This window comes from Pelecanus crispus, chromosome 8, assembly GCF_030463565.1.
Source record: "Pelecanus crispus isolate bPelCri1 chromosome 8, bPelCri1.pri, whole genome shotgun sequence".
Classification (NCBI taxonomy): Eukaryota; Metazoa; Chordata; class Aves; order Pelecaniformes; family Pelecanidae; genus Pelecanus; species Pelecanus crispus.
The window spans coordinates 36,716,793-36,741,055 of NC_134650.1; the positions used below are offsets into that span (position 1 = coordinate 36,716,793).

The 24,263-nt window shown below is 38.6% G+C and overlaps 1 protein-coding gene and 1 non-coding gene across 2 annotated transcripts; both read left to right on the forward strand.

The window, feature by feature from the left end:
* The first annotated feature begins 880 nt into the window (after nucleotides 1-880).
* WDR88 (WD repeat domain 88) lies at nucleotides 881-17,467 on the forward strand. The gene is made up of 11 exons (XM_075714957.1): nucleotides 881-994; nucleotides 1,620-1,730; nucleotides 5,140-5,225; nucleotides 7,018-7,081; nucleotides 7,662-7,800; nucleotides 8,729-8,858; nucleotides 11,386-11,570; nucleotides 12,968-13,050; nucleotides 15,290-15,358; nucleotides 15,754-15,846; nucleotides 17,330-17,467. The coding sequence occupies exons 1-11, from the start codon at nucleotides 881-883 to the stop codon at nucleotides 17,465-17,467; spliced, it is 1,212 nt and encodes a 403-aa protein (XP_075571072.1).
* Nucleotides 17,468-20,207: 2,740 nt separating this feature from the next.
* On the forward strand, nucleotides 20,208-20,281 carry TRNAT-AGU (transfer RNA threonine (anticodon AGU)). The gene has a single exon. It is a non-coding gene; the product is annotated as a tRNA-Thr (tRNA).
* Nucleotides 20,282-24,263: the final 3,982 nt, after the last annotated feature.

Here is a 24,263-nt window from a genome sequence, read left to right on the forward strand (position 1 = left end):
TAAACTTCAGTCTGAATTAAGTTAGAAAGTTAAAAACTAAAGCAATGTAAAATTCGTATTGGGTGCAAGTATTTTTAATGAGTCTAATGCAGAATTTCACATTGCAGTTTTGCAGTATCTGGCTGTATTTGGGGTTATTTTTCCATCTCCAAATTGTATATAGCATTTACCACAGCAGATGTAAAACAATAAACTGTCACTTTGACACAAATTATTAAGGCTAATGTGCTGAAAGATTAGTACTATAATTAGAATCTGCCTTATTTTATGCAGTTACAATGAAAACGGTTTATACCACTTTTCTCTTTGTTTCATGCACTACATTTAAAAAGCAGCTGTCATCTTGTAGAATTATTTTCTAATATAAACTATGCAATAATACTGAAGTGCTTTTTGAATTATCAGGCTGTTAAAAGAGACGCACAGAAACTTCTCTTTCCAGGTGCACAGGGAAACGGAGAATATTCCTCCTTAAAACTCCGAACAACAGCCTTAAGCTGAAATTCGCTGCTGTAGATGGCAGTTCTCTGGGGCCTGATTTAATGTGCTTCTCGGTATCCACAGCTTTGTGACAGCTCTTGATGAGAGCAAAGTGATAGAATCGCCTTGTGTTGACACACAGATTGTGCGCTTTTAAATGTAAAGTCAGCAAGAAAACTTGAGTGATGGAAGGAGGAGTACAGGAAGAACCTGTCCCTCCGTTACAGCTTCAAGTAAGCCCGGCCGCTGCGTTGCGCGGGAGCTGCTCGGCGCTCGTCCCCTCCTAAAGCCGCGAGGCCGTTCCGGCGCGAGCGCTGCGCAGCCGCCGAGCCAGCCCGCCCTGGGCGCCGCTCCCCCGCTGCGGGGCGGCCCCGCCGCCTCAGGGAGCGCGCGGGGCGCGATGGCGGCGGGGCGCGGCCGCGGGGAGCCCTTGGCCCTGGGGCCGCCGCCGCCGGAGCCGCAGCCGGAGCCGGAGCCTTCCCCTGCGGAGGGCCGCCATGAGCCGACGGCGCAGGCAGGTCGCGGCGGGAGGGGAGGGCCCGGCCTTGGTGAGGCCCCGCGGGCTCCGTGCCCCGGGGCAGGCCGGGGCTGCTGGAAGCTGAGGGTTGAAAAGCTCTCTGTCACTTTACCTGTGCTTAATGCTCACAGGAGCTGGTTGTTTGTTAGCTCTGTGCACACAAAACACATGCTGGACAGTCATGAGCAAACTCCTAAATGACTGAAGAAATGCCTTTTCAAAATATCTTTGACAAAATTTGTAATGGTCTTGGCTAAAACGTGTGGCCTGGGAGCTTGATGTGCTGCCCTGTGATGGGCCAGAATCAAGGAAACAAGCGTTTGAAAGACTTGAGAGAGACTTCATGAGATTTAAAGATAAATACTACTTTTCATGAGAGGAATAAGAGTTGGGAAACCAAAACAAACCAAATCCACATCTGTTAACCTTTCTTTCTCAAGCAGATTTGGTAAATGCACTTCAAGCTAGTACCAAGGAGAGGATGTGAACCCTTCCTACACGAGTGGAACTTAAAATTTTTATTCTCCTTTGGTTCTTGCTTTTGTACTCCCCCTCGTGGACTAAGCTGTCAAAAATAATTTCAAGGAAAAATATTCCTAAACTTTGCTCTGTTCCTTTACAGATCCAATTTAAAATTCTGAGAGGACACAGTGATACTGTGAGCTCCTGCCATTTTTGCTTTGAAGACACAAAAATACTTTCATGCTCTTATGATAGAACAGTGAAGCTCTGGGTATGTTATGAATGCAACAACAAACTAAAAAAAAAAAATCTTAAAGCTGAAATCAAACAAGGAATGTTATACAGGCATGAAGATTGACTGAATCATCAAGGAGCCTTCTGAAGATATTTTAGCGACATTTAAAAATAGCAACTGTAAATGTCTTCGCAGTCACAGATAAATAGTAAAACTCCTATTTCATGCTCCGCACATATTCTTTGACATTAAAGGGTGACCCTTGTAAGCATATGTAGCATAAACTGAATCAGAGCACTAGTTTATTAACATTTTAAAACTGTAAGTTGATACACAAAGCTTACTCTTTTTTTTCCTGAAAGTTACTTTTTCTGACTTGTTTATGTGTATGGCTGTTTGCAGACGAGATGTAAAACTTAGGGATCACACAGTTGTTAACCGGCATGGCCATGGTGTTTTCATCCTTGTTGCTTGCTTTTTCCTTTTATTTAAATCTTGATTTGCACCCTTTATTTTTTTACTCCTCCAAGTTCCGTGTAGTTAGCTGGGGTTTCCCTAAAATTCCAGCCTCGCCAGGTGGGGCAACGGTGAGATCTGAACTGGGGAAGTGTACCCATGCTGGGTGATCAAATCTAAATTTAGTCTAAAAGATAGCTTGGAGACATATAGTTATGTGAGCCCTTGAATTTTATGCAAGCAAGTGATAATGAAGCTGTGTTAAAGAGATTGCAGGCATTGAGATCTGGCATGTATTAAACAGTCATGACTTGATTCAAGAAGTGGTAATGAGTTATAGTAATGCCTTAATATGATACAAATACAGATGAAGTAATTTTATAAAGGATCTAAAGTGTTGACTTCTTACCAATGCGGTTTCTACCATAATCCAAACCTTTTTTCAAATGTACTCAAAAAACCCAAGAACCCCAAAAGTGTAAAAAGTCCAGGCAATTTTCAGGTTAGCACCATTATGTTATCCAAGAGCTATGGATAGCTAGATCCAAGAAATCAGGAAGTCTAGAGTGAAAAAAAGCCCTGTCTTCTAATGATCAGTTCCAAAGTAATAAACATGTGGAGATCTTCAGCAAATATCGTAGTTAGGAGAAATAAGAATAAGTGTATTTCAGCGTGTTAGTCATGACATTTACAGTTTAATAACTGTCAGATTGACAGTTCCAAACTTTTCTGCTTTGTCTGAACTCAGAACTGGAGCTTGTATTTTTCTATCTTTAGCGAAATGTTATTCAGCTGTCTTACGTGTAAGTAAACTGAAATCAAGACCCCAAAATAAGAAAATAATACATTAATTTTTTTCAGCACAGTGGATCATGAATGTTTTTTTTTTGGTGGAAAGGCTACAATGTGCCACTTGCCTGTAGTGTGGAAAGATTAATCTAAGAAATTTTATCTTTATAATTTTTATCTAAGAAAGATTTTTCAATGATTGTTGAGCAATACTTATTTTTCAGAATCTGTCTCAAAGTATTTGCCTGAGTATTGGGAACTTTCTGATAGCAATGTATAGGGAAGAATATGTTAGTTGATTTTGATAAGCTTCATTTTTTCTGGACAAGCCTAACTTCCTCCTCTGCAGGAACAGCTGAAGCAATTAGAATTCAGGAGAGTATGGAAGACTTGGTCACGGGGGGCTAGGCCAGCCCTGACAATTTCACTTTGGAGTTCTCTTTTTTTCCTTTTGAAAGAGTAGATATCAAATGACTCAGTGTACTGAGAAAGCATTTGAAGTTCCTCTTGAGAACAGACAGTATCTCACTGACAGCCCACACATCTTTTGGAAAACAAAGATTAATAGTGTGCACAGCAGACAAAGACTAGGTAAGTCTAGAAGGGCAGTTGTGACTGCAAGGCTTTTTTGCCTCAGAAAAATAGAACAAGAACATATGGTAACTTTGATCTTTTTTTTTTTTTTTTCTTCAGTCTTAGAGATGTTCCTAGTGATTCTAGTGTCGGTTGTTAGGCCTGTAGTGCATTGACACACATTCAGGAAATAAGTGAAAAAGTGAAAAATAAATTTACTTTCACTCCAGTTTTGTCTGTTATCGAGAGCTGCCAGATTAGCAGGATAGCTCCTTCAAGGGAAAGGCCTTGTCAGGAAGCAGCTCTGGATCTGAGACTCAACAGTTGATGTTAAAAAGAGGAGGAGTAGTCAGGGGTACAAGATTTTATTCTCATATTGAAGACAAATGAAAGAACACATAAACAATGAAGGGAGTTTGTTGCCTGCTTCCAGACTGATTCTGAAACCTCTTGGTACTTGTACAACCAAAAATCTTCTGGAAATAATTGGGTTGATCATGGAAATTATTTACTTAGGTGAAGGTATGATGACTGATCCTGTGATACTTTGGTCTATGAGTTACTCTGCATGTCAGCAGTCCTCCTGGTTTTTTTGGTTTTGATGTTTACAGTCGGGCACCATGATCCATTTGTAAAACTTGATTCATATTTTTATGTGTATTACTAAAGAACCTCAAGGCTTTAATCATGGGTTAGGACTGCACTGTGCTTTGAACATTTTACACATATGACAAAAAGAGAGTCCCTTCCTAAAATCACTTAAAACTCTCTGTGTAACAGACTAAGATAGAAGATGATGGAGTAATATAAATGAACCAGTACTGCGGTGTGGGTCCTCATCTCAGCACTTAAGCAATCTGTTGATTGCTGTTGTAGGAATCACAAAACAGAAATTTAAGAGGGATTTTGTATTATGAGAGAGATTTCCAGTTAGTTATAGGTGACTTCTTCAAAACATGAAGGACAGCAAAGGGGAACACATAAATTTTAAAATCTAACAACTGAGTGATGAAAGGCTGGCATCAAAGGTAGGGGAGAAGGGAGATGATGTCTGGGGATAAATCACAAAGAGCTTTGTATTTGAAGACAAGAGGCTTGTGTTTGTGACTGAGAACGAGGAATCAGGGAACACAAACAGAGGGAATGACATAATGCAGACAGTAAAGGGAAATATGTGGAAGAGCATTGTACATGGATACAAGCAGGGGGGACTGCATTTGTGAAGAAAATGATGTTGCAATAATTGATACAGGGATGGCAGGCCTTGAGAGTCTGAGTTTTAACTATGTGGATGAAAATGGAAAGCTACGTATTAGTTTATGAAGAAAGTCTTGCCAGGATTTAGGCATGGACATGGGTGTGAGAGTCTAAGGAGAACTCTTTTCAAGAAATTTCTGGTGAAAACTACTGTGATGGGAAGGAGATAAATAGAAGTCTGGGTGCGATACATGAAGAACCCTGTTTCAGTCAGTCTTGAGAATAGGGAGTCTGAGATTGCACGAGTAACTAAAGTAAGACTAACCTTACTGATTTCCAAGTTTTGTTTTCCCTTACTTTGCAATGCTTTGTATTTTTTTTACAATTTAGCAAAGCACTTCCTAATCAAACTAATTTGGATTTATTCAAGGATGTTGAGAAAGGTTTTCCTATTCAAGTTTTTGAAGAACACACTGCCCCGATTTCTGAGTGCAACTTGACTGCTGATGACAGAAGGTGACCATTTTCTATCTGAATTTATTTTTAAAAAAAAGTGATGTTTTTTGAGATTTCAAGGTTCAATTTCAGTGCATGTAGAAACACTTAGTACAAAATTTAGAACAGATAAGTTACTTTTTCAGTCCTTCCTATGGTTTTCTAACTTGTACTACGTCAAAAACTTTGTTTGCTTATTTTTGTGCTCCATGATTCTGTCACAATTTTGTCTTACATCTCCCTTCCTCAATACACTTTTCCTACTTCTCTCCATCCTTGCACTTTCATTTATGCTGTCCATACTCTGCTAGCACACTGTTTACTGCCAGACTCCTTCATCCACATAAACTACCATAAATCTCACCTTGTTTTCACCTGCCATTATACAGGAACTCTTAAACCTTTTCTGTTTTGCATATGATGTCTGCTGAATTAAACTGGAATCTTTTAGGGCAAAAGACTTGTCTAATACTCGTTTTGAGTTGTACAGGGCTGGAAGTCTTATCTTTGCCACATGTTCTGAAAGGGGTATATAAATACGTATTGCTTGTATAAAAGAACAACTTTGAATTAGCCAAGGTTCAGCGGTTCATCTGTCAGTGAGATTTATACCTTCATAAAAGTTCTCTTCTGTCTCTATTGTTTATTAATATTCTATAGCCTTTCCATTAAGCCTGTCTTGTCAATTAAAGAAGAAATGCATCTTAATCCAGTGTCAATCTGTGGACATAATAAAATGACTGCAGCATATATTAACATTCAGTTAAGTAGGTCATGCAGTGCCTCCAGGGGTACTATTTCTGGCATATTTTATCATTAAGTCATAGTTTAAATCAATTTTTATCAGATTGTAGAGTTGACTCATTTGGTTTTTGGTCACTGAATAGTACACATGCTATGTTGCCTACTGCAATTGTGTATGTTTTTGAAAACTGCTAAACAGCAAGTAAAATACCATTGTATAGGCCCTGGAAACCACTTTCCAATCAAAAATGCTACCAGTTCATAAACTTCATGTGGTCTTTTCCATTACATTTTTCCATTTAGGAGCAGAGATTGTGTTGGTTGTGGGAAGTATACACATGTAGAGAAAATAAAAAGATTTTAATAATCTGATTATATCTTTAGCTGTTAGAATCTTAAGGCATCGAGTTTCTTGGGCAAAATTTGTAAAAGTGACAGTTTATGAGACTTATCAAAATAAAAAGCCACAATTGTACTAAAACCATTTGTCACATCCAGTGACATTCAATATAAATATTACTTCAGATATTTGGGAATATCTTAATAAAACTGTGTGAGGGAAAAAAAACGTTGACATTGCATTTAATGGAAACCTACCAGTTTTAGTAAACTTTATTGAATAGCTTTGTTGTCTAATGTGGCTTTGTGTTTGTGCAGAGCAGCGTCTGTGGTAGAGGGTTACCCAGCAACATAACCACTGAAAATCCAAAAAACTCTACTGACAAGAACAGTTCACATTCATTAAAGAAAAGACATCATAATGGCTTTAAAATTATTCTAACATTAGAAGTAATTAAGTATCTTGTGATGGATGAAATGAAATTGAGTTGACTGCTTGTGCTGAAAATTACATACATGGCATTTGTATTATTAGTTTCTATCTGAAATATAAATAATCCTTTTTTCAACTAAGCTATGCAATAATTTTTGTTGTAGGCTTTAAAAATCTGTTTTAAATTAGTGGGTGTGAGGATGTCAAATCATTGTCAAAATTAAATGTAGTCATTTTTTTAAATACCTTCTTTTAAGTGAAAACATTGATTGCTGTTTTCACTAACATTGTTTTTAGAGTGGTAACATCATCATATGATAACACTGTCAAGGCTTGGGATATGGAAACAGGAAAAATGCTTGTATGTATCCTTTTGAATGCATCTTGCAGAAGGTACAACTGTAAAATTAAGATTTATTGCTTTGTTATTGATAAATAAGAAAACAAAACATTCTTTGTTAGATAATTACTGATAATTGCTTGATCTTGGGTGAGTCTCTTGATTAACATCTCAGTTATTTCAGATACAAATGGGTATGATAATAATAACCTGCCTCAGAACATACATTTAAGATTGATTAAATTAACATTTTAGGATTTGAACAGGGTGGCCTTGTCTAATTTTAAGTGTATTGCTAACGCAAAAATAGAAAAATTGGATCATAGAATCATAGAATGCTTTGGGTTGGAAGGGACCTTGAGAGATCATCGAGCCCAACCCCCCCTGCAGTGAGCAGGGATTGAACCTGTGAACTTGGCATTATTAGCACCATGTTCTAACCAACTGAGCTAACCCATATAAAGACATCTATCAGCTTTCACCAAAACAAAGTAATATCAAAAGCCTTCTTTCTGAACCTCCTTACAGATCATAGAAAGTCTGCTGTAAGACTGTCTCTAACCCTCAAGCATTTTTCTAAAACCTTTTATTTTCTCTTTAGTGGACAGTAGAACATGAAGGCATTGTAACTTCATGTAATATTTCTTGTGATGGTAGATATGTGGTATCTGGTTCAGACAGAGAAAATGCTATATATGTTTTTGATGCAAAAAGTGCAACAGTAGTGGCACATATCCAAGGTAAGATGACTTTTACATCTTGTTTATGCAAGTTTTGCATTTTTTTTATTTCTTGCAAAGAATTGAGAAAATGCATTCATTCCATTCAGTTCAAATATCCTTACTTGAGAATGCTAAAATAAACTTATCTGTAAGACATGAAACCCAGTATTTTTCAGAATAGGCTTATGAAAAGCAGATAATGGTCCAAAATTAGACCAACAGTGATTCCTTTTTGAAGCATAATTTCCCTTTGAAGGTAATTTCACTAGTGAGACCTCAGTCCCATGAGGCTTCCACTCAGAACTGCAGGTCAGGGAGTTTGCCATTGCTGCAGAATGAGCTTCTAAATAGATGAGCAGTCTTACAAATGTTAAATTAGCCTATGGTTAACGTGCTGCTATGAATGAGAGCCTGATGGTAAAATAATTTGGGTTTAAAAATAAGAAGTGCAACAATGGATCATAATAGTTTCATTAGAACTGTCTCTGTTAGGTGACACTATCAGGACTTACTTTGTTTACATTATTTTAATGGCGCTATTTGCATTTTTAAAGTATAATTACCTGCTTAAGTGCTCCCTAAGAGTCTGAGTAATTAACTGTCATTGGCATTACAGGGCCACAATTCCAGACTTATTTTCAGGAATGCAGCAGAGAAATAAATTACTACAGGGCAGCATGTGAATTTACATAAACTGTGTACGTTGAGTGCCTGGGTACAGGTTCACATTCATGCTATCTGCAGTAACTATGAGGCCTCTCTTTCATTGAGAGGTAGGTGAGGAGGTGTCCTAGCCAGTGAAATAGCAATTTTGAAATTACAGTGTTTTGGAAATAGACTGACGTGTAGATGCTATGGGTAATTCTGCCTTTCAGACCTGTGTTCTGAGATCCAGATGTAATTATTCAAGATAACTAATAGTCTCACTTGATGTTTTTTTGCATAGGCCATCACAAAAGTACAATCACAAGATGTTGTTTTGACCCTGATAACCAAAGAGTGACTTCAGTATCATACGATAAGACCATAAAGCTATGGGATATGATAAAACGATCCACCTCAATTACGATTAATGAGTAAGAAACAATACTATATTTAATTATGCATGGCATTACTTGCATCTTTCACAATTACCAGAGAGATTTATGCTAAGATTTGTACTAGAGAAAACAATAATTGTTGAACTAAATAAAGTAATACACAAGCAAATGACATATATAGAAAACATGAATAAAATGGTCCACTCAAGCTTCCTACTGTAAATAATTGAAAAATTGTATTTTGACGACTGTAAGCATTTCTACTGCTATTTTTTTAGAGCTTCTAGGTTCTTGGGTATATAGAGAAGCAGAAGATAGCACATGCAATATGGTACTGCAGCATAAGTTTCTTGTTCTAATTTCTACTAATTAGGGAAAATATATAATCATTGATGAATGAGGAGATAAAATATTACTTAGAATAGTGAAGTCTTTAAAAACATTATGGAGTGAAGCAAAAATAATACAGAGGAGAAGGAGAAAATATACCTAGATGTTGGGAATTGATAATTAATCTGAGTTGTTACAGAATATTTTGTGATAATTAGGTTTTGCACTGCAACCAGATCACCTTAGCTCTTTGTAAAACTCATGGGCCTCAGAGCAACCACAGGATGATCTACTTTGCTCCTAATGAGCTCCAGTGAAGGCCTCACAGACTTCTAAACAATCTGTTCCGTTGCCTCACTGTGTTAATCATTAGAAAGATTTTCCTAAGGTGGACTATTTTGGTTGCAGCTTAAGCTCACATGTTTCTGTTTAGATCTACTTCAGACATGGAGATCAGATTATTCCCTTGTTTTCTTCTGCATTTTTATATATATCCAAGAACTTCTATTATATCTGCCAAGTCATCTTTTCAGTAGATTAAACCATACTTATTCATTTAATATTTCATTATTATTTCCTATTTTACTGATCATTCTTGTTGTTGATCTCTGAGATCTTTCCAATTGGCCCACATTTTTTTTTAATTATATGGCTCCATACTGTAAACAGTATACCCTCTAACTGGAAAAAAAAAAAAAATTAATTATTGTTACATGCTTCTCTGTGGATGTGCCTCTGTTCATACATCCTGGGATGAGATTTACTCTTTTTGACAGCATGATAGTGAAGAGGAGTCAATATTTGTTGCATTCTTTTTTTGCAGACCTGTGATGTAGTCCACTGTTCCCACCCCTTATCTGTGCAGTTGATTATTTGTATGTTACTACAGAATGTCAGACTTGACAAAATTGACCTGATCAGGCAGCATACGTATTAGGTAATTGATTAAAGACAGTAACACTCCTACAAACTGCAGTGACGACAGCATTGTTTCCTACAGACACTGTTATAACCCTGTTATTTTCTTGATGATTTGTTCAATTTGTGAAGATAATTTTGAATTTTAATCTCCTCCCTTGTATAACTGCAGACCCCCTTTGGCTTAATTGCATATCTGTACTCTTTATCTCATTATCTACATTGTTAACCTAAGTATGAAATAGGATTGGGTTCAGGACAGATGCTGTGGGCCCCAGCTCAAAATGTACTTTCATTTTGACAGTGAACGTATTATGGCCACTCTCTGAGTAGAGAGATCGGTTTCCCAGATCATTTTTCCTTGTGCGCTTTTGGAGAAGGTCATGCCCAGTGCCAGAAGCCTTGCTCAGTGTGATCTCCTGAGCCTTCACATGCTAAACTCCTCTCTCTCTCGCTGAAGTCAGTAATACAGTAAAAACATTATGTCAATTTAGGATATTGTTACCGTTTTAAGAAGGAAGTATGCGCAACAATAGAGATGTCAAAACAACGGTTAAAAATATCAATGGCTTTAAGTAAACTCAACCAATGTAGCTTTGAATTCTTAAAACAATAATCAGAGAGAGAGTCTGCCTTTAAACACTGTAATAAAATTGTCTTTGAGGGATTAGGAATTACTTTGGATGGGAAATTCAATCTGCAACATTGTAATGTTTCTTTTAAATTGCAGTGACTATGGCATTGTTTCCTGTAAGAGATGCTCATAATCCTTTCCCCACTGTAGATTTCAGGAAGCACTAGAGTCCTCACCCAGTTCTGGAACGTCTAGATTTCTTTTCTGATGGCTATCACTGCTTCCAAAATTAGACTTTAATCTAGAATTGTTTAGTCTTTTTCCTCTGAATGTTTCAGTTGAAATTTACGTGTAGAGATAGATGCATGCTATTTATTTAATGAAAAATGGGTGGCTTCTTTTGATAACTTACTTTTAGTAAAATGCGGTTGTGTTGTAGCTGCTAAACAATTTATTGTTAAGCTGCGTTCAATGAAAAAAAAAATCTGGCCACTTGTCACTTAACAGCTAGGGTTCAATCCTGCAAAATGACCTAATCCAATAAGGGGTTTAAGCCCGTGCTGGCTGTGAGGTTGTAAGCAGCTCCAGAGACTTTACAGCACTATTCATACAGTTAAAATTCAGAATATGCTTATGGTGCTTTACTGGATGGAGACAGGGTGCTCAGTGCTGCAGGAGGCCCTTTGTATTTGTAATAGTTACAAAAGCTCACTCTTCCTCTGTTTTTCATCTGTGTTTCAGGGCACACAGCAATGCTATCTCAGATTGCTGCTTTACCTCTGATGGTCATTACTTGTGCACAGCATCCTGGGACAAAACCTTAAAAATATGGGACATAAAGACAGGAGAATTTCAGTGTCATGAACCCGTTTCCTTGAACCAAGGACATGAAGGTTGTGTTAGTTCCTGCCTTTTTAGCCAAGATGGTAAGTTATCTTAATACTAGTGCATGATGTATCTCAATACCTAGGTATAGGACACCTCAGATGAACGATGAGTGACCACTCCAATCATGTAGGTAATTAATTAATAAGTTCCAAGATAATATGTTTAATTATGGGAAAATGATGTCCATGTAAATAAGTAAATTGAAGTTGACGGTCTGTGTTCTGTCTTAACCAGGCAACTGGAACACTTGCTTAATTGAGACACCCATCAAGAGGTATAATAAAAAGATCATAATGGAGTATAAGCACAATACTATAATAGAAGATTAACTTAGCACTTGTGGATATTCTCCTAACATTAGTTAGTTAGTTGAAAAAACATGTTCAGTAAATACTGTAGTGATCTGTAATAATGTCTTTGTTAGTACTCCCAAAAGTAATGTTACTTCACAGCCCAAACAGCATATGCTAGTAATTTACTTCTGAAAACCTTCACGAATGTTCTCAGCTACACTGATGGAGCACATAAACTAACTACCACGTTCAAAGTAGATGATATTTGTGAGTTATAGCAAGACCATTTGCCACCTGGAACTTGATGTCTCCTTGATGCTTGGATGAATAGGAGGAGAACAGGAGGAAGAAACAGACTTCCCAGTTTACCTCTATCTGAGTGGAGGTAGTGGGGAGATATTTCTTACTTCCCTAGTTCCATTACTTTCACTAGATCATAAACAACTCCTAGTCCCTCCACAGGAAGAAATCAGTCTTACTGCAAACTGCTGCTGCGCTCAAACAGCTTCTCTTCTCTTCACTGGGATGCACTAATACGAATTTTTGTACATTGTAATCTAATTGGGTGTTTTCTTTTGCAACTTCACATCTGAATGCTGCAATAAAGATGACTCCTGAACTGCTGACAGTGGGCTGATCTGCAGCCATACTCATACAGTGCCTTCTGAGTTAGCCGACTCAAATAAATAAAGAGCAACTCTGTGGGGAAAAATGTACCTGTGGCTTGAAGACATGCAAATGCAGATAAGCGTATGAACATTGGAATCTGAAAGCATGCTTTCCACACTAAACTCTACTGGTTTGTTTTTATTCACTGTTGACCTAACAATTCTGAAAGTATTCTCTATATTTTGTTTTTTAAACAAGGTATCTCCTTAATTTTCTAAGTCAACAAAATTTTTATGTATGTTTTTTTCCACTCGGTTTTGTGTTTGCTGTATTTATGTATTAATATTTACAAAATTAAGAACATTAACAACAAGTACCCAAAAGGAACTTCTGCTGTCTTGTTAAGGCATGACTACTAGCTCATTATTTAAATTTTTATTTATAAAGTCTGACTCACTGTTAGAAGAAGCCTCTTTTATTAGTCTGTATGACTAAGCAAAGATAAAATATAGTATTCTGATTTTATATTTCAGCATCACTTGTTGTGTCTGGCGGATATGACAAAACTACAGCTATATGGGATACAGAGGCAGGCTATAAAAAGCTAAGCTTAAAGGTACTGAGCTCTTATTTGGTCACTAGTTTGATGAGAAGGTGTAAAATGTATTGCTCGTTTAGAAGCATTGTGTATTTCATTATCTGACAAATACACTTGCCCATCCTTTTAAAATACAGGCACGAATATATCCTGGATCTGTGTGATTTCATTTCCTAGAACAGTATATTGTTATACAATTAGCTACAAAAATACTGCCTTTGTCAAGTCAGTTGTTAATAAGCTATTACATTTCTCTTTTTATGAAGAAGCTTGTTTAAGGACTATATTGAATTAAGTTTTACCTATGTTTTAGGACAGAGTTTCTTCCAGCAGGTAACAAGAGCCTGGATAGTGCATATATTCATTCTGAAATGCCACACTCTTATACATCTGTATGTTTACATGCTTGCTTATGTCCACAGAAAACAGTACATTAAAAGGGAAGCATTAAAAAAAATGTAAATATCAGTGTTGAGGTTGTCAAGCGTAGCTCAGTCCCTAGGTTACATAGTTTACATTACTGCTTATAATGACGGGGATGTGGTCCACCATGTTACACTACTTTTTAGGATGGACAATTTTGTAAATGAGGTAGCTATTCAGTATTCAGCTATCCTTGCTTAGAGCTAGGCCTCCTCTTTTCCTCCATATCCATGGTAATACTACCCAAAATTTGAGGTGGTAATACCTGCATAAAATAATAAAAAAAAAGTTTGACCCTCATTAGGGGTTTTTTGTGCCATCATTACTTTATTTTTTGCAAACATACCATATTGTATTACAATACTTTTCATTAGTTTCTTATTTTAGTGGAAACAACCCACACAGCTTGAACTAACGATCAGACATGTGGGTCAAAGAAAAGGATTGACAGTATTCATAAAGTTACATACATGTGTTTTGCAAATGTTAATTTCACAGAAGTCAAGCAATGTCAGAGTTCAGATTTGCAACCTGGTCTCTTTCCTATCTTATGAAAATATGATTTTAACAGAGTTTGGGGTTTTTTTACTTACTGCATACACTATTCAAGGCTTAGTTAAAACACTCACGAACAAGCCCACCTGGAAGATTTCAGAAAAGACCGCTTTCCTTCAAAACCTTGGGCTTAAAAATAGCTTTCAACTGCTGTCATGTTCAAGATAGCATCTTCATATAGGAGAGCTCATAAACCTGTGCCTCACACCCATCACCTTAATTGTAAGCTACCTCCCCTCCAGAATGGGAACTGTACTGATTAAACCTTTTGAGCAGTAACAGTACACATTCTCTGCCAGCGTCGATGCTTTACATAATACAGCTACTGCAAATTTCCCAGTTCACAGCAATCACTAAGTAACTCAGTTTCCCACAAAAAAGAAGCATCTGTTTAAATGCTAGTACCCTTGTAACTATGGAGAATTCCAGTTTAGTATATGTGCCTTGGTATAATTATATTCTGGGCTTATAACTAAATTTAGAAACATGTTTTAAAGATTCTTTTATAAAAAACATGTTTTACGTATGCATGTTTGACGACTACGCTGTGCTGGAAAAATATATGTTCATCTTTTTATTGCATTTCTTAGGTGTGGCATTTGTCTATCAAAGTGACAGCATGCCTTCCTAAACTCTAGGAATTTTATCTGTTAATACCATTCATGTTTGAATAACCTCCCTAGCTGGAATAAATAATTAATTTTATATTTTAACATTTTTCTATCCTTATGCCATCCCAATGCTGTTAGCCTCAAATCAGCTGTGCTGCTGTTGTCAGAATGAGGATATCCGGTACAGCTGCTTGACTTGGCCTGCTTTCAGAATTAGTTTCCTTCCCTTAAATGGAGGGAAGCTGCTGTCTGTTCCAGCAGCTCTTCCCTCCATTATCACATGATAAACAGCCTCAAGTTTTTTTTAGGTAATGAGTATTGGAAGTCAACTCTCCTTTTACAATTCTTTATTAAACTGTTTAAAAAATAGAAAAGACCTATGCTTAAATGGAGCTTAAACCTATGGTAACTGTGTAGCTGTCATTCTTACGAGTGCTACAACTGGTGGTCTGCTTACCAGAGATTGGTAACAGCCACTGTTTTCAGGTATATGGAACTAGTATGAACTTCCTGACAGCATTTTTTCTTGACTGGACATGAGGTAATCTAGATAAGAATTTCCTCACTGCATTTCAAAATGGATTTATGGTACAAATATTTTTTTGTATTATAATAAAAATAATGAAGTTCTCTTCCTTGTGTTATAGTTAAATTTTGCTTTCCTGTAGGGTCATTGGGACTGGGTGACAGATGTTGCGATTAGCAAAACCAAGAAATGGATTCTTTCAGCCTCAAAGGTAATCGCTAATTCCTGATGTGGCTTCAGGAGCTAACTTATAAGTGGATGTGAAGATTTCATCCCTTGTTTTCAGCTTTTTTTGGATGAAATTTAACAATGGTGAAGTTGTTCATAAAAGTGCTAAGTTGTAATCAGTATTTATCTCAAGTAATTACAGAAAATCTTTAAAAAGAAATTGATAAGTATGTTTGGCTTTGTTTATTTTAAAATGGTCAGGCTGTTTTAAGATTGCTAAAGATTGTTTCCAAAGACATAATATTTAAATGCGAGAGAGTTTAGCTCTCATATTGAGAGGGTTCATCTGATGAGATGAGATTTCATCCTTATGGAAATGATTAAATCACTCTTTTGGAAATATGAAAATACATCAAAATAATTTCATCTTTTTCTCAGGATTCTACCTTGAGATTGTGGAATATTGAAAAAGTGGATCATGTTCCTTCAGTGATAGAAAGTGGAAAAGCGAGAGGCTCAAAAATTGCTCAGGTTCTATCACTTTGGTTTTTAACCACACCTCATACTTTATTCAGAAAGAAAATTCGAATGTTAAAGGAAAGCTGTCAGATTTCTAGGCTGAAAACAGAAATTGATTGTGTTTGTTCTCTATTTGCAAAGATTGTCAGATCCTTTTTTGGGAGTGGGATGTAGTAATAACAGTTCTTTTTGAAATTTATTTTGGAAAGGACACCAGCTTTCATATACAAGTGCATTTTTGGTTTTAGAAAATGGAGCCATGTATGTGTACTTTTAACAATAAACATATTTTGGTTTTCTACACCTGATGCTTCTGCAGAGTAATTGGCCGCTTATATAGGAGTATTACTAAACCAAGGCAGGTAATATTCATATGCTCCTGGACATAAATCAGCTTATACGAATTCTGAGGGGTGTCTTTTTAAAGCTGAGACTATGTGTGTTCTGACTTCTAAAACATGAATTATAAATAGACGTTAAGAAAGAAGAACACTAACAAGCTTAATGCTATTGAAACATGCTTTTTATTACAGCCCCTCAATTGGTTTTGGTAGTGGATGTGCAAGATCTTCTGTGTATTTTTCTCCTTGTCAGTAACCTTTAAGTGAAACTGCATGAAAAAGAACTAAGTTTTTTTATTACTTCTGTAATATTTTTATCAGACTTCCTTGTTGAATAGCAGGTATTCAAAAGCAGTGTGCAGCTTTTTAAGCTTTTAAATAAGTTTTATAAATGTGCCAGCAGTGAAAATGTATATATTCCTGAAAGTATCAGTTAAAAGAAATTTGAGAATATGGTTAAAATTGTTACAGGAAAGGAATTTTTTTTTTTTGGTGCATTTTAGCAATACTTAAAGCATACCAAACAATTAGAAAAATGTCTCAAATTTTTTGTAAATAGTTTTTCACAAGTAGTGAATTGGGAATCAATGTTATGTTGACTCTGATAGCAGTGGATTAGACTTCATGAGTATGGGTGTAGTCAGCAGAAAAACCTCTTTGTACTGACTACAGTGGCTTAATACTTCATCTAAAATTATTATGTGTCAATTTCCTTTTTTTTTTTTTTTTTAAATTTTCTTTCTGCATTTCTCCTTTAGTCAGATAATGGTCAGGTTAAAAAAAAAAGTTAAAAAAAAAAAAAATCCCCAAACCACCTAGTGATTATCACCAAGACAGAACAGCTAAAAACTGGATACCCATCAAGCCACACAAAAAGTAAAGTACGATACTGTGTTAGTTGAAAAAAATAAAATCAGAGTTCACATAAAATATAGCTTTATTCAGGAAAAAAACCCTCCAACCCATTCATCACAGGAATGAGTTTTGAGCAGCATTATCTGTGTCAAGTTTACGGTAGCTATATGCACTCAGCGCATCTCAAAAATCAGGCCTAGATATATGTGTGTATATAGAGCTGTACCTTCATGAGTGAAATAATGCACATCTGCCACAGATGATTAACTGAAATGCCACTTTTTTTATATTTACACCAGTGTGAAGAATGTGAAAAACCTTTCTTACACCTGCAGTGTAGTGATTCTGAAATGATATCCAAGTGTGTATTCTGTCGTCTGTCTTCTCCAGTGAGAAAAATTTTGCTATTACCACCTTCTGTTTCTCCTGATCTTTAAATTAATTTAGCAATCTTGGGATATTACCACATTTAAGTATAAATGGAGTGCCTGTACATCTTTATGTAATACACATATAAAGCTAAGACTTTGCTCTAACCTTGCTCTACTGTAGTATTCTGTATGAAGAATAATAAGATACATTGTACTAATCCATTAAATAGCTGTGATGTATCAGGGGACGAATAAAATCCCCAGGAGTAGAAATCTTATTTATGCTGCATGGTACTAGAGAATAAAATTACTTACTTGTCCTTTGGGAAATTTTAAACAATTTTAAATTAATACACTAGTTCCAAGTTCAATTTACTAAAGAAAATATGTGGATATGTAAATTATTGACAGGTTTCCTTCCATTCTTTATGTAAACTGTTCTTCTTTACTACAGCAAGCAAAGAATCTTTCCTGTCAGTGGACATCAGAAAGAGTTTTTTGAATAAGACCATGAACTTTTTTCCTAACTTGTTGCCATACCCCTTACAAAAATTTTGTAAAGGAGCTTTCAGGCACTGAGAGTAAGTTGTGGTTCATGTCTGACATGATGCAGCACAAATTAGTTCTGTGGAGCATGGTATTTTTTCCACCTTTTCTTAGGAGCAACCCTGAAAGAATTGTATCTATTCAGTATATGCGAGAATGTCAATTAATAAAAGATTAAGTGTTTCAAAATGTTTGGAAGCCTTATTCCTAAAAATAGTGTTTTCAACTTTTTCCACGCTTCTTTCTAAAAGGAAGTTAAAGTGGAGAAAATAGTTGGAACTGGGCATGTGACAGCCTGGAATGCAGTCAAGCTGTGGAATACAAAGAAATCTAAGTAGGTGGATTTTTCCCCTTGTTTAAATTATGTGAATTGTGTAGCAACAATTACACTTGAATTCAAGGTTAAATGAAAAATATTTCTAGGGAATAGTATGTTTTGTACAGATTTATGGCTTTGAATAACTATTAGGTGATAAATTGTAGTATTTTCCAGCATTCTTTTCCCCTCTTAACTCCTTAATTAAATATTATTGTTCTGTTACAGGGGCTAAAAGAAAATGCTGTGTTTATGCTCCTCATGTTTTGTTTTTTTTTTCCAAAACAGATTACATAAAATATGCATGTTTTATAGCTGAATTAATTTGGCTTTAATGTACTTAGTAATACTGAACTAATTTCTGTATGTTAGAAAAGATTAGCCCTAGAATAATTAATGTTATATTAGACGTTAGAAACAAAGTGTTTCTAGCCCTTTTCAGCTGGAAAAATCAAAGCTCTGATTTTTTTCTGCTGAAATGGGGGAAGAAAAGCAGTTGTTTTATAGAGGTTTGGTTCGTTTTGCATTAGTAATGTGAATAGGTTGGAATGAATCCTCTTTCTGTTTCCCAAATTGAGAAAAACGAAGGAAAATGAATTATATTCTGCTTTAATAAAATCAGTAAGTTTTATTACTTGCTGCTGTTTTCTGTCCATTGCCATCACCTGTTTAGTGCTTGGGTGCCACGTGAGTCAGCTTGTCTTCAGCCCTGAACGGATCTCACCTGCAGCAGTAGGCTCATGTTTTTATGCAGCATGGTTTTTGTGGAAAATGTGATAATTACAGACAATTCATAAGATGGAGATTTATCTGCATTTTTGCTGGCTCTTGTACCCCTGTAGTTTGACTAATTCACTCGGTCCCCATTCTAACCTGATGAGAAAGTCGTAAGACTGGTTTAGACCAAGTCAGCGTGGCTGCCCTTCTGCAGAAGTTATTTAAAGAATAACATCTCTAAGTCGGCTGTAAATACACCTTGGATGCCTGTTAAACTGCCAGAGCAATCTCTGTGCTTTGCATCAGGTCTGGTCCTGAAGACGGTCCTTTCCCGATAACGTGGGTTTGTGGGCCAGGCTCCGCGTTCCTCCACGGCTCCTTCCTCCCTGGTGACGCCACCTGTGCCTCGTGTGGCGCATCCTCCTTTGCCGCCCTGTGCAGGTACCGGGCTAAAGGGCTGGGCCTGGGGGCCTGGGGTCTGGGGGTCTGGGGTCTGGGGCAGGCAATTCACCGGTGGCAGCTTCAATTCTCTGTGAAGAGAACTCTAGGTAGCTCTGTAGGGAACTGCCCACATCACTTTTTCTGATTTTTTCGCTTGTATTTGGTCAGGCGCTCCAGCGTTATGTGTGCGCACAGATCATAAAGCACATAAGCAGCACGTGCATAGCGCAGTTTAATTTTTGCGTCACTATAGACGATTGTAATTGAGGCCTGCTCTTCCCTTGGTATCATCTGCTGCGAGCCTTGGACAATCGAGACACTGTGGGACAGGGCAGGACTGGAGCCTAACCGTAAGCCATCTTGCCTAAATGGAATGCTGGCATTTCTGTATTTTCCTTCAGTCTTTACGTGCGTTGTGCCACAATCGACGCTACCGTGCGTGTGCAGCTCGGAGTCGCGGCCGGAGGAGGGGAGGCAGGCAGGGCAGGGGAAGGAAGCAGGCAGGCAGAGCAGCGGCCGCAGCCGCCCCTGCCCGGCTGTGCAGAGCTGTAGCACCGGGGGCTCTGCGCCCCCCCTGTCGAGCCGCAGCTGCCCGGCGGAACCCGGCGGGAGCTGAGCTGGCAGCGGGGCTCAGCCCGCTGCCTGATCCTGCCAGGGCCGTCCCGGGCGGCGGCGGTACGGGCAGGGTACGGGCAGGGTACCCACAGAAGAGCCGCGCCTGTGGAGCGCGGCCGCTGCGGTGCCGGGCTGGGCTATTAAGGCCGCGCGGCGGCTGCGCTGTCGGCCGGCGCCGTGGCTTAGTTGGTTAAAGCGCCTGTCTAGTAAACAGGAGATCCTGGGTTCGAATCCCAGCGGTGCCTACGCGGGGCGAGCCTCCCCTTTTGCTCCGCGGGGACGGGACCGGCCTGCGTTAGGGGAAGGAAACCCGTGAGCGCGCGGGCGGTAAAAATGAAGGCGTCACAATTCAGGCAGCGCGCGCCGCGCGGATTGCCTGCCCCGAGCCTGGCAGCGCGCAGCAGGGCGAGGGTACGGGTGTGCTCCCCCCCCCCCCCCCCCCCCCCGCGTTCTTTATTTGCATTCGAAGAGCCAAGAAAACGCCTCTCTCAAATTTCTTTTTTTCTTATTTCCAGATCTTAATAGCCTCCCAGTTAAGGAAACGACGCTATTCTTTCCTTTTTTTTTTGTTTTTTCCCTCTTAGTGAGGGCGTGCGGTTCGGTGTGTGATGCTGAGGCTTTTGTCACCCGCCGCTGGCGGACCCCTCTCACCCCTTCCCGCTTGAGTTACGTGAAGTCTGGCTGTTCCAAATGCAAGCTGGCATAAGCGCTCTGTGCTGTTCTCCAGGTAATCAGTGACACGGCAGAGGGACGGAAGGTTTTCCTAGACACCTTTAAAAATCAAAGGCCAAATCCTGCCCTGCTGGGCTTGTGACTTCGGTTCAGTGGAGTTATTCCACATTTGTGTTACTGTAAACAAAGGCAGAATCCGTCTTGGGAACTAAGGACAGAAGGGTTAAACCCCATTAATACAGGTCGCAGCCTAGCAGCCATATCCTCAGGCACTTTCGGGGCTCACACAGCAGTGAGTACATAGATTCACAGGCGTATTTGCAGGGTCAGGTTTTCAGGACTCGGATCTGCGGCCAAATCACAGCTCTCGGCCCCAAGGGCAGTCTGTAAGTCTAATGTCCAGGATGAGCACCTTTGGTTATAACTTCTACCTGCAGGAATCTTTCTTTGAGTAGTATTTACTGTAAAAATGCAACATAGATAGTATTTGATATGTGATAAATATAAGTAAACTGTAATTGCAAGTTTGCAATATGTTTTTTTTTAAAATTAGGAGTATCTTGGGAATGACCTCCCATAGATCGGCATTGTCTAAAAGGAAACAAAAAGAACTAGAGTTCAAGACAATTGGAAAGTGCAAATGAAGGAAGATTTGGGGAAAAGAAGCTGCAGTGAATGTCAGCCGCGTCCCTCGCTGCTCCTCAACCAGCGGCAGTTTGGATCCTGCAGGAAACAAGAATTTTGAAAATAAAAATCTTGTGAGGATCCTTCTGTTCCTCTGACCTTTGTAGCTGATGCAAAATGACGTAACTTTCTAGCAGCGATTTTGAGCCATAGATGAAATGCAGAGTCCACAGACCTGTGAAATTTTTAGTATCAAGAAAACCCGGCAGTTTAGTGTCAAATAAATCCTGCAGTCAGGAACGTTGACCCTACAGGACCAAACTCCGCTCCGGAAGAAAGGGTTGGCTGGGGCGCGCGCCGCGGTGCTGGGGGTGCGCAGGGGAGAGGCACGTCCGCGTCCCCCCTGCCTCCCCGCACGGGGACCCCACCGCCTCTCCTCTGGATTTGGCTGTTGGGATAGTGCTTGTTGGACACCCCTTTCTTTCCTGTTAGGGCCCCGCTTCCTCCACTTGCAACTTTTTTTTGTGCATTAGGAGGATAGTGCCTGCAATGAAGAGCAAAGGAAAACAAATTCTCTGGTGGTTTTTGCAGGCGCTGTTTGTAACCAGACGGACTTGTTCTCAGCTCTTGCAGCGTAGAGAGAGATGACTTAGGGATCCTTTATTCTGGATATTTGTATGTGCTGTTACTGTGCTAGTTTCCATCGAGTTGCTGTTCCTTAGCTTGTAGATGAGAACTGCCAGTGTTAACGAGTATCTAGGTGTTTGTATCAAAACTCTTAACGCTCTTTTTGGATGCATCAGCAGGAATGGCATGTTAAGCCAGCCAGCACGGCACCCTAAAAAAAGCCTCAAAACATTGAATGAAGGAGGGCAAAATTGGAATCTGAATTGGTTCATGAGCACAGACCCGGTTCATCTAGATTCTGTAAGAGTGACTCCATATTTTTAGCTATTAGTCACAAACATGGGCCCCTGGCTTCTGTAACAGATTCTTGGGATGATCCGCACACTTACGCAGGAAGTAGTATTTTAAGCTAATATTTAAGTAAATGGAGTGAAATGTGGCTTTTTTTTTTTTTTTTGCATGGATTTAACGATATATAAATACTTCACATAGGTTGCTTGTTTTGGCTCATTCTCGCACGTTTTAAATATGTATTCAGGAAATCCCTTCACCTGAGCACTGAGCTTTCACTGGCTGCCCAGAGGGTATGGGTGAAGGGCCTGCGGTGCTGGATAATTTGCTGTATTTCTTATTTAGGTAACAACATTAATAAGAAATTCAACAATGTGAAATTCACTTAGATGTGCCTGTTCTGCTGGCAGTAACAATATCCCAGTGTTCAGTTATTTCCAAGATTTGCTACCAGCCTTTTCCTTTCAGTGGGACTTTGGATAGTTTCAGACTGTAATACGTCAGCCTGAAAAGGTGTAAGTCTGTCTGCTTTCTTAATTCACTTTTCCAACGTTTTGCACTACCTTTTGTCCTTTGTGTACAATTGCAAGGAGGCAGGGTAAGTGCTGTCTGCAGAGCATGCAAAATTCAAGTGTCTCCAAAAAGGTCAAGTTTTTTTGAGTGCCCCCAAACAGGAAGTATGGGTAGATTCCAGTTCACGAACAGAAGCACTGCCTATGCCTGTTGAAATTGGTCTCAATTTTGGCTGAGTGCTCCATCACCTCGCTCATTTTCCTTGCAGCTGTACTATTCAGTCAGTCCAGCTAACTTCAGTGAAACTACTCCCATACAAAAGTTTTTGCAGGATTAAGGCATTTAGCTCTTCTTCTGTTACAAGGAGATTTAGTTCCTAAGCTGAGAGCTAGAGCAAGAAACTGAAGAAACATACTCATCAATGGCATTGTGTAAAGTGTTTTAATGCACGTGATAAAAAACAAAACCTCTGTTAAAGTGTCAGAATATGTCATGCCAAAAAGATTCTATATTATTTATCATGTGAAATTCTGCAAAGATAGGTTTCTAAGGTAGTTTAAAACTACCAAACAAATCACTAATCTTAAGCTAAATGTGCATGTTGAGTGTGTATGGTTTTTTGGTTTTGTTTTTTCTTTTACATTTACTTGTGGGAATAGGCCAGACGAAGGCTACTTAAATCTAAAGTAAGGTTGTACTTACAGATTTGTCAATAGTGTTAAAACTGCATTAAAGCTTATATGTGGTTTGCCAGGCAGCACGTAGTAACAGCTGTCTTTGCATAAATATTTTTATTTTTAATGTGATCTGAATAAGCTTTGTTCCCCCACTCCCCACCCAAATGTTACACCATCAGGTCAATAACCAGTGAAGTAAAGCAGTTGAATATAATCATGCCGTCAACTGCTCTAAAATACAGCAAGTGGTGCTCATAGACCCCCTGGCCCTTACACTACTGGTATTTGCAATTTTGTATTTGAAAATACACATGAAATCAAGCATGATCTGTTTAATTCCCAACAAGCAAGAGAGAGCCTGGTCAGACTGGCCTTGCGCATCAAGAGACCTGCTCTTCGCTCGTCAGCTGCTGGTTGACTCTGGACACGCTGCTCTTAACTTTTGATCTCTGTTGCCATCTGCAAAATTATAATAATACTTACTGATCTCACAGAGTTGCTGGGAGAGTTAATGAATGTTGTATGAAGTACTTTGAGCTTTTGGATAAAATCAATATTATTAAAGCCATGTTTTTATTTTTCTTCTCAGTAGGTTCAGTCTTTCTGCAGTTAGGTCACGCTGGTACTAAGCCTCTTCAATAGCGCGGGCAACGTTCACAGATGCATTTGGACTGTTTCTGGGAAAAGGGGCCTGACTGACTTAATCTCATTGATGGGGTAGAAAATCAACTTGCAGATAAAACTTTTGAAGGGTTTAAGTAAAGGTGTTCCTTGAACATTTAGTATGTAGGACTTTTTTTAGTTTTAGTCTTTTTGTTGAAGG

Excerpts from the sequence above, each read along its gene's own strand:
- WDR88 (XM_075714957.1), top strand. The coding sequence starts at position 881 with ATGGCGGCGGGGCGCGGCCGCGGGGAGCCCTTGGCCCTGGGGCCGCCG. Across the intron at positions 1,731-5,139 it reads ATAGAACAGTGAAGCTCTGG|GATGTTGAGAAAGGTTTTCC; the intron begins GTATGTTATGAA and ends GATTTATTCAAG. Across the intron at positions 8,859-11,385 it reads ACCTCAATTACGATTAATGA|GGCACACAGCAATGCTATCT; the intron begins GTAAGAAACAAT and ends TCTGTGTTTCAG.